The 9520-nt window shown below is 48.2% G+C and overlaps 1 protein-coding gene across 1 annotated transcript; it reads right to left on the reverse strand.

Moving 5' to 3' along the window:
- Positions 1–239: 239 nt before the first annotated feature.
- Positions 240–9214, reverse strand: npc1 (Niemann-Pick disease, type C1). The gene is made up of 25 exons (XM_049746922.1): positions 9046–9214; positions 7328–7456; positions 7140–7246; positions 6916–7076; positions 6666–6833; positions 6177–6426; positions 6030–6112; positions 5591–5961; positions 5309–5535; positions 5125–5225; positions 4923–5025; positions 4584–4773; positions 4333–4515; positions 4133–4247; positions 3931–4058; positions 3738–3872; positions 3559–3648; positions 3176–3366; positions 2988–3103; positions 2668–2797; positions 2398–2583; positions 2013–2244; positions 1805–1918; positions 1491–1653; positions 240–1391 (listed from the first exon to the last, which is right to left on the reverse strand). The coding sequence occupies exons 1-25, from the start codon at positions 9124–9126 to the stop codon at positions 1309–1311; spliced, it is 3837 nt and encodes a 1278-aa protein (XP_049602879.1). The 5' UTR covers positions 9127–9214; the 3' UTR covers positions 240–1308.
- Positions 9215–9520: the final 306 nt, after the last annotated feature.

Genomic DNA, 9520 nt, shown 5'->3' on the forward strand with positions numbered 1-9520 from the left:
CGCCACCAGGAGGCGCTGAGAACTTTTGGCCACCGTCACATGGCTTAAGCATTGCAGAAACGAGACCAGATCATTTTGATCAATAAATCAGTTATATTACTTTTTGAGAAAGGTGCTTCTTCATGCAGCTTAATTTCAAGCTTAGCAATAAATATGATTTTTGGAGTCCTCTGTGAACCATAAGGTGCAGCCCTAAACACCATACTGAAGTCAAATTTCAATGAAAGGAAGAAAGTCGGTTTAACAAGTGAATTTCAAAAACTTTATTGTCATTTTACAATTATTAAGGATAACAAGTGTTTATCTAAAAGTAGACTTTCCCCTTTGACTCTAGCCGTCTTTGTTCATGCAGGTATTTCAGATTCTTTCAGCTTTCAGCTAATGCGACAAGAGAACGTTCCTTTCAAATGAATTTGCGGACCTCGAGACAGCCACGGATGACCGCTGCCCGAGAAACACCGCTTAAAAGGAAGATGAGGCGCCACAGACAGCCTTAAATGTTATTCTGCATCGATAATTCTTTAGTAATGTATTAAAATTGTCTCTAAAAACTAGACTCGCAAAGGAATGGTTGAATAACTTTCACGCAGCTTCATTTTCACTCCAAAGACATGATTATTACAACAATTAAAAGTGGTACTGTTCAAGAAAGAGCAAGACATGATTCCAGTATTCCAATTAATGCTGAGGTATTATTTGAACTTAATAACTTATTGTCGTGTATGTGAAAGGATGATTCTATAAATGAGTGCTTTACACATGTGCGTAGAGCAAACACCTAAACCTGTTAGCAAAAATGTCTTTTTGTTGACTAACCTTGGAAGGCTTTAGTATCTCAACAGTCTCCACAACAAGGAGAGAGTCAAACCTGAGTCATTACTACCGTTATTGCATCATTACTTGGTAACAGTGAAGACTTGGAACATGTTAGCTTGAGCTCTGATATATACACAGTTGTTTAAAAATGTTTGTTGTTTATTTATATGTACTATTTATGTCATTAAAAAAAAAAAGAACTGACCAGTATTCCCCTTTAACGATTTCCCAAATCACCTACAATGTCCGACAACTGACAGCTCTCCGGAGGTTCAGTCACTTGAGCGCCAGACATTGGTAGCCTGGTCACATATGTCGAGTCATAGTCCTCAGTCCAATCCATGTAAAAAGACAATAGCGGCCATGATGGGCAGGCGTCAGTAAGGGCGGGAGACCATGAGAAGGGGGAAAAGAAAGAAGGAAAAAAAAAGAAAGCACATGGCAGTCACAATCCTCCCGCTCATTGTTGTCCAGCCCGTTTGGCCGGCTGTCTTAGTAGTTGAGGAGCCGCTCCCTTTCGGTTCCGACCAAGCGCCTGTTGGCCGCAGACACCTTTGCCTTGTTGGCTGAGGGACCTGAAAGAGTGAAAGAGTGAGACATGCTCAGTATACAGAGGGAGGGGAGGGGAGGGAGGGCTGTGTCGACATTTTCCTCATCATCTGTGGTGGACTGACCTATGTAGCTGAGCAGCACAGGCAGAAAGATGAGGCCGTGCGCGGCGCCCAGCAGTACGATGGCCAAGTACATGCGGAAGTAGAACACTTGGAAAATCTGCGACTTGGACAGCGCCAGGATGAGGATGCCACCGAACTTTGTCAGTGTGATCCCGCTGAACACCTGAGACAAGGAATTCTCAGTGTGCTTAAAACAAACTTGAGCATGTTGCATGATGCCTTTGGTCACCATATAGCCAGTTGAAAAGAAAGTATGAAATGTGTGAGGGAAAAGGCCCTTTACCGGCACATTTGCATTCATCATTTTTACTCACCGAGCTACCCATGTGAGCCAGTGCCTCCTCAGCCCGTTCCACTTTGCTTGTCTTCATACTGACGGTGAAAGCCCGAACCAGATGACTGCAGAACTCCACAGAAATCCCACAGGCCTGCAAAAGGAAACATGAGTACAAGCTGAGTCTTCGTATGGTCCGGGCAGTCTCGTCTCGTCTCATCTCGTCTCGTCTCGTCTCGTCTCCTCACCATAACCAGGTTGACGAGCGAGACAGCGTTGAGGCTGATGTTCCACAGCCACATGACGCCAAACATGTTGACCAGGATCATGGCGATGGTGACGCACACCAGCACGGCCGACCACAGTTCAAAGCCCAGCAGCACTGTGGTGACCAGGAAGATGGCGCCCAGCGACACGCTCAGGTTGAAGGCCGTGTCGTAGGCGATGGTCAGGTACTGCTCGTAGAAGACGTAGAAGACGCTGCGGGCGGACGGACGGGGCAGGTGCTAGTCAGTAGAAATAGTTTTCAAATGAACTCCTGCTACCTTGCACTCTTTGAGCAAGGAGAGAGAGTATCGCGCACCTTTCTTCTGCTAAGAGAAGTAGTGTACGCCCCACCAAGACAGGACCGACCTGTAGGCAAAGACCTTGTGGTCCATGGTCTGACTGATGTTGTCCGCTAAAATGCGGGCCATTCTCAAAGCGTCAATGTAGTCCGAAGACTCCTTCAGGATGGTGTGAAAGGTCATGAAGTAGCTGGCTCCCACTTGGCTGTTGTTGGCATAAACGTCCACCGCTGTGGCGTAAGCTGCATGGCCGCTACGAAAACAAACCAAAAAAATAAAATAAAATACGTTGAAGACACAAAGCCACCCACACAAGAAAGCCAGCAGATGGATTTACCCTTTTCCACACTTGACGTTGGGATTATCCGACAGAAACATGGGGAGAAAGTGCATGAAGTCATCACCCACGGGCCTCTGCTTCCCGCTTTGTGTCAAAGGTCGACAGTGCACGCATGCTGGGTCCACCACTAAAAAAGAAAAAAAAACATGCCGCTTGATAAGAATTGCACATGATGTGATTGGTTGAACCCCCCCTCCCCCTGCTGCTCGTGTGTGAGAGCACTGCACGCTTGTGTTTGCTCGTTGGTTGTGAGCAAAGATAATGGAATGCGGGTAAAAAGTCATCTGGCGAGTTGTTGACACCGGATCAAGATTTACCTGAAGCGTTACAGAAGGCGCCTGTGGCATTATAGTAACGGCAGCAGCTGGACTGCGGCTTGACCCAGTCAAAGTAGTCGTCCAGCCAGGAGGAAGGCGTGAAGGCGATGGTGGAGCTAAACATTGGAAAGAAATGGTGCTGTCCCCAACGTTTCTCAAACTTTTCCAGTTGAAGATGTGAAACGTACTAGTTGCTGATGAGTGACGCAGAGTAGACCTGCTGCACCAGCGAGTCGTTGTTGCAGCCCACGCCACCGCACACGGCGTTCTGGCCCTCCAGGCTGCTGTAGTTCAGGCCGTCCTCCACCACAAAGTAGACCGGAGCTCCCGTGTGGAGATACTCACTCAGGTTCTTGAAGTACTGCAAAACATAGGAATCCTGTTGGAGCAGAAGGATACGTTAGAATACAAAAAGAATAAAATAGCAACATGACAATGACTTTTTTTCTGCTAATATAAGATTATTTTGAGATTTGTCATTTTTGTTATCATTATACATGATTCGAAGACTTTATTTGCAGTGTGATTTAAAATTTTAAAAAATGGCACCACGAGATGCACGGTGACTTACGTCGGGCATGGAGAGCTGCTGATCCAGTCCGATCTCAACTTTGTTTACCACAGCAATACTAAAGGACAACGCTCCCACAAACACAGCCACCTGAACCCAGATCACATGACAAGCGGTGTTTGAATCCAAGCAGTACAAAAACAAAGCCCAAAAAAGGCAGTTACTGCTGACACACTTACAATGATGGGCCGCACCCACTCTTTGAGGATGAACGGAGCGTAGAACTTCTTGAAAAAGCGGAAGAGGATGCTGTCCGTCTTTGTTTCCTGACCTTCGGGCAGCTTTGCGCAGCAGATGATATCCAGACGATTGGCCTTTCGTGACAACGCCGTTTAGTCAGCTATCATCTGTGCTGGCAACATTCCGTCTCACCTCCTGCCTCTTCACATCCAAGCCCAGAAGGCTCACAAAGCAGCTGATCTGCAACAGGAAGTCAATCAAAACGGCCAGGCCAGCAAAGAGGGAGAAGGTCCTGACTGCCGGCATGTTGGACAGCGCTCCTGCAAAACAAGACCGTCGGCATGGAATTAGTCGCCGTCTGATTCATTCTCATCCATATATTAAAGGCGTATACCCAGAAAGAAGGCCACCGTCTCGGAAAAGGAGGACAGGAAGATGCTGGGTGCCACGTCGCCGAGGATGCGACCTATCTGTTGGTGAAGTTCCTCCCGCGGCATCCGCTCGTCTCGCTGACAGCGAAAGAAACGACCAGAGAGATGAATCAAAGCACGTTCCAAAGGGAGCGCATGACCCATTCCAGCGCGTGCCATTAACCTGGTACGTTTGCACCATGATGAAAATGTTGTCCACGCCCACGGCCAGCACCAGGAAGGGGATGACCTCAATGACGATGAGGGTGAGGGGGATGCCGGCGTAGCTGAAGATGCCCAGCGAGGACGCCACTGAACTCAGGACGATGACGATGCCCGCTATGGCCAGGGAAATCTTGGAATCCACCTGCACTTGTGCATGTCAAAAGGTCAATGAAGCAAATCTGCCCTTTCCCCCGCTCAAACTGGTGTTACCAGGAATCTCCTGCAGCTGTTGATGTGTCCCAGCGCCAGCGAGATGTAGACGAACATGATGACGTAGCTGAAGACGACGGTGCCGATGTCGCTGTTGCTCTCCCGGTTGATTTCGTCCTCGATGCTCCTCTCGGCGTTGAAGGCCACCGTCAGGTTGGGGTTGTGGAATTCCTTCATGAAGCGGATGAATCTGGGGAACACAAACACTTGTGGTTTAGTGAAGGAGATCCAGCAATGGATGCGGATGCATCTTATCAGATGCTAACAGCGTTAGCTAATGCTAGTCTGTGCTTCCAACCACATTTTGAGATCATTCAGAATGGCAACAAAACATCATACTCTTTTTCCCACGCCAGAGCTTTGCCCAGCCTGTCCATGTCGTCGAGGTAGTTGTTGATGGGGAAGGTGATGACGAGAGCGCTCGCGTTGTTGTAGTTGGTGGCTGGTGTGGGAGAAACGGAAACACAAATCAAATAAAAGCATCGACCTAAGAGCCACACCGCAAACACGTGAACTCATTTGATGACGCAAGTGAGCTTACAGTCGAAGCCACCCAGTGCCAGCCAAGGGAAGACAGGACCTCCAAATGTGCCCATACAAGGATCGTGGAGGAGAGTGGTGTCATTGAGGGACGCTGGTGCGCTGTAACACAAAAACAGGTTGTTGACTTCTCAGCTCCGCGGCAACGCATGAGGAGGAAAAAAAAAAAAAGTAGGCAAGTGAACCTGACACAGTAGAGAAAGTGGCTGTGAAAGTCGGCGTAGGTGAAGAATTCATCGCCGATTTTGTGATCCAGTACATTGTGGCTATTCTGGAAGTAGTTGAGCACACTCAAGATAGTGCAGTTGTCGTTGTAAGGGGCCAGCGGCGACAGGCAGATGTCCTTCAGCGTGACCTTTTGCTCCTGGTATGGGGCCACCAGTGCTTCAATGGCAAGCTGCAGATCCAGCACCTGGAACAGAAAAAAAGCATTAGCAGTAGATAAATATTGTGACTTTCAAACTCACCTGATGAAGGATGTCCTTATCCAAGATGGCTCCAAAGGGGACGTCGGAGCCCCCAAAGTACGGCTCATAGATGAAGGTCTTGTTGAGTGGCGTGGTGATGATGAGCTGAGCCGTCCGGTAGAAAGGCCCGAAGTGGCCGTCAAAGTAGTCCTTCTCCTGGCGCGCCCGGCTGCCGGGCGACGACCACAGCTCCACGGGCTCGGTGGTGATACGCATGTAGATCAGACCGGCCGAAGAGGCCGTCACCAGGAGCAGGCTGCCCGAGACCACCAGGCCTGGGTGGCGCACGCAGAACGAGCCCCACCGGCTGAAGGCGGTCCGCAGGGCGCTCTCAAAACGCTCGCCCAGCGTCTCGCAGCAAGATGCGTTGACTGTGGCGGACACAAATCGCCGGCCGGTTACTTTGCTCAAGTCACACTTGAAGGACCGCTTCAAATACCTGCATCGGGATTATCGCTGTTGAGCGACAACGGGTTATCGCTGTCCAATATGGGTTTGTACTCTGACGGGATTGTCCTTTTCCTAACACACATCAACAAGTTAAAATGTAATCTTCAGGTCTACTTCAATTTTATTTATTTTTTACCTGTAACACCACGCCGCGACCACAGTGCCAATAAACACAAACAGGAAGGCGGTGTACGTGATGCACATGATGATGGTCATGGCGTCCAGACCGATGATGGTCCAGGGGGGCTGGGGCGTCGGCGGGACGGGTTTGGGCCCGCACGCCTTGGTGCAATCCTGGCAGGAGCAAGGACCCGAACCATCCTCCAGGCCTTGGGAGCAGCCGTACGTCTTGTTGTTCATGGGCGTGTAGCCGGACACTGGCACATCTAAATAAACATGCTCCTTTACATCCCATTAGCATCTAGTGTGTGTGTGTGTGTGTGTGTGTGTGTGTGTGTGTGTGTGTGTGTGTGTGTGTGTGTGTGTGTGTGTGTGTGTGTGTGTGTGTGTGTGTGTGTGTGTGTGTGTGTGTGTGTGTGTGTGTGTATATATATATATATATATATATATATATATATTTTTTTTTTTTTTTTTTTTTTTTTTTTTCCAGCTAAGTCAAATTTACCCGAGAATATGGGTACGATCGGAAAGGGAGCCTGGCCGTTGTTGATGTCAAACATGAACTGGATCCAGTTGGTGGCATTGCAGTCTTTGGCGTCTTTGCCGCAGAGCAGCGACAAGGCCTTCACGTTGCTGGACGGCGCTTGTACGTCTTGGCAGGCGTTGTACATGGCTGGAAAGCAAGCGCCGCCCGCGAGACATCATTACACCTGAAATCTCGCTCGACACAAATTTGAGCTGGTCTGCAAAGCCACCGTTGGAGAAGGTCCGCCCGATGTAGTACTGAACCTCCACCACGCTGGAGGCGCTGGAATTGCTTGTTTTGAACTCGGTGGCATTCATGAATGCACTCTGGTGCGGGCTGCACGTCAGCTCGCAGAAGAGGTTCATCAAGTTGAAGAAACACGAGGGGCACCTGCAGAAGCGTGTTCTACTATCAGCAGCGATGGCGTCACTTCACGTTAGCCGACGTTCATACCGGGACAGGAACTGCAGGGGTAGCTGGAGACTGGCTTTGAGAGTACGCAACTGGTCCACATCGCAGCAGAGTCGGCGGTCGCCGTAGTCGTAACCGGGACACAGCTCCTGTATGGTCAAAATAGGACAATGAGAAATCAAATCCTTCAAATTGGTCGCGCGGCCTCCCGTAGAATTGTGACACCGTACCGTGAGGAGGTCATAGCCTTCGGGGTCCAGAGGTTTGGCGGCTCCCGTGTAGTTGCAATTATATTTCTTTCCGTGGACTGTTTCGGACTCACCGCACTCGCCGTACCACACGCAGTGTTGGGCCGATGCCTGCGAGGCAAACGCAACACACAGACTATTGTCCTCTTGATGTTCTCGATTTGCAAAATGCACAATCACACATGACTACGTCAAAGTCACGACACAGATTTGAGAGCATTTCAAGTTAAACTGATTTTTGTGGTGCCGTGCAAATAGTGCTTTTTCACTTCTGCAAACACGTTTCCTTTTCCGCTTTGGTATTTAAGTTTGCAAGTTGAGTTATGGAAAAACAACTGACTCGAGCGAGACCTGATGTTTGTAGTGACGACAACAAATGGGAATATTGATGTCATAAACTGGATTTACACTACGTAGGTCACGTGATGAATATGATTCATGTGGGACAAGAGACATTTCTTTCTCACTCTTCTTGCCTATTCAGCATCACAGCCCTCACATGTTCGCTGTTGGAAGACTTGGAGGAAGTAAATTCACTCCACAGCAAAAGTTGTTTTTTTTTTTTTCTTCCCAATCAGAATGAACAGTATAGTAAGGCCGACTTGTACAAGGGCGGCGTGGAAATGTCACGCCTGCAACAAAACAGTTGCTGCATACAAAAAATGATAGGTTTGTTTGGGATTAGGGTCATACTGTTGATTAATCAGGATAAAAGGTAATAGTGGATCATAGCCAAGTAGTAGACAGAAGGAAAACTTGCAAAAGGTAGAAGAACAAAGCACGTCAGTGAGAGAATGAAGTTTATCCGGGTTTGATTGAATCACAGCTTTGTTTTGATGCGTGCGTGCGTGCTAACAAAACCAATGAGTTGACTGAAATCAATAGAAACTGACGAGACCGGAACATACAAAAGAGCATATTGACAAGCCACAAAGCGTCTGGCAGAATGTCCTTTGGACAGATGAGACAAAACTGGAGCTTTAAAACAAACACTATAGAGTAGCACAAGCATGAAACATGAAGGAGGCCCATTTCTGCTCTGGGGCTGCTTTGCACATTGAAATGAATCTGGTTCGTGCCAGTGCTGATTGAGGCATGCAGCCATCCATCATGCCGTCAGGACTGGCACGACCTGCTCAGTCAGCGCCGCCCGGAACCTACTGCCCACAACTCTGGCGAGATACGAGTCTTGGTTGGGTGAGAGAGAGAGAGGGCTGTGGTACTGAGAGGTCCGCCACACTTGGAACATTGCGTTCCTTCACGACTCGCGAGTAAACTTATCGGTCACTGAAATGATAGGCGAGATTTGCTATGCCGTGAACTGTGATTGATGAGTGCAATGACGTCGTGTGACGTTGAAATACGTTCGAATAATGGATCTGGCTGCTGACTGGAAGTTTGCACATTCCAACCGGGACCAAATTCCAAAGTTTCACAGTGTAGATGACAACTTCGAACCCCGAACCCTTCTACAGGCTTCATCAACTTACAAGAATGTGAACAAAAGATACATTTGGAGGATACAGCCACTTGGTTAAGTGACAAACGTCAACGTCAGTTAGCATGAGCTAACTTGAGCCGTCATGCTAGTAAATCCGCTGACCGAACTTGAGTGTATTTAAATACACGTTAACGTTTGGGCTTTGAAAGCTGAGTCATGTTTTCAGATCGCGAGAGGCGCACATCCAAATGCGACTTACCCATCGAAAATGAGCCTCCGAGAGAAATATAAGCAACAGCAGGAGAAGACAGAAGCCGCCTCTGTCCGGTATGAAGCCCATGGTGGCTGTCAGACTGCCAGGACGCGCTCGATGACAACAGAGGCTGGCTGGCTGCGAAGCATATTTTGTTGTGGGCTCTTCTTCTTCTTTCTGTCACTTGTTCTGGGGTTAGGGATGTCGGTGCTGCCGCCAAGTGTCATTGTTGTGAACTACGCCCTGTCGAACTCATCGATAACAACGTCATGCAAATAAGAAAATTCATCAATTCAAGATTTTTTATGGTGAAACAATTAGGTTGACCATTTTATGTCCTGGAGCTATTCAACAATAAATCCACAATGACTGTATTCTGCGTCACGTTCAAAGGTCATTTTCATGTTTACTGTTGCGTGACTGAATGAATATTATAGAGTATCAACTACAACAATGATAGTTCATTTAGTTTTACAGTAAA

The sequence above is a fragment of the Syngnathus scovelli genome, chromosome 17, assembly GCF_024217435.2.
Source record: "Syngnathus scovelli strain Florida chromosome 17, RoL_Ssco_1.2, whole genome shotgun sequence".
NCBI lineage: Eukaryota > Metazoa > Chordata > Actinopteri > Syngnathiformes > Syngnathidae > Syngnathus > Syngnathus scovelli.

What these genes read in the sequence shown, in the direction of transcription:
- npc1 (XM_049746922.1), bottom strand. Translation starts at nt 9,126, where the DNA reads ATGGGCTTCATACCGGACAGAGGCGGCTTCTGTCTTCTCCTGCTGTTG. An exon ending in CCCCTGCAGTTCCTGTCCCG is followed by an intron (nt 7,077 to 7,139) that starts GTATGAACGTCG and finishes ACGCTTCTGCAG; the next exon opens with GTGCCCCTCGTGTTTCTTCA. An exon ending in GCGTCACTCATCAGCAACTA is followed by an intron (nt 3,104 to 3,175) that starts GTACGTTTCACA and finishes TCCAATGTTTAG; the next exon opens with CTCCACCATCGCCTTCACGC.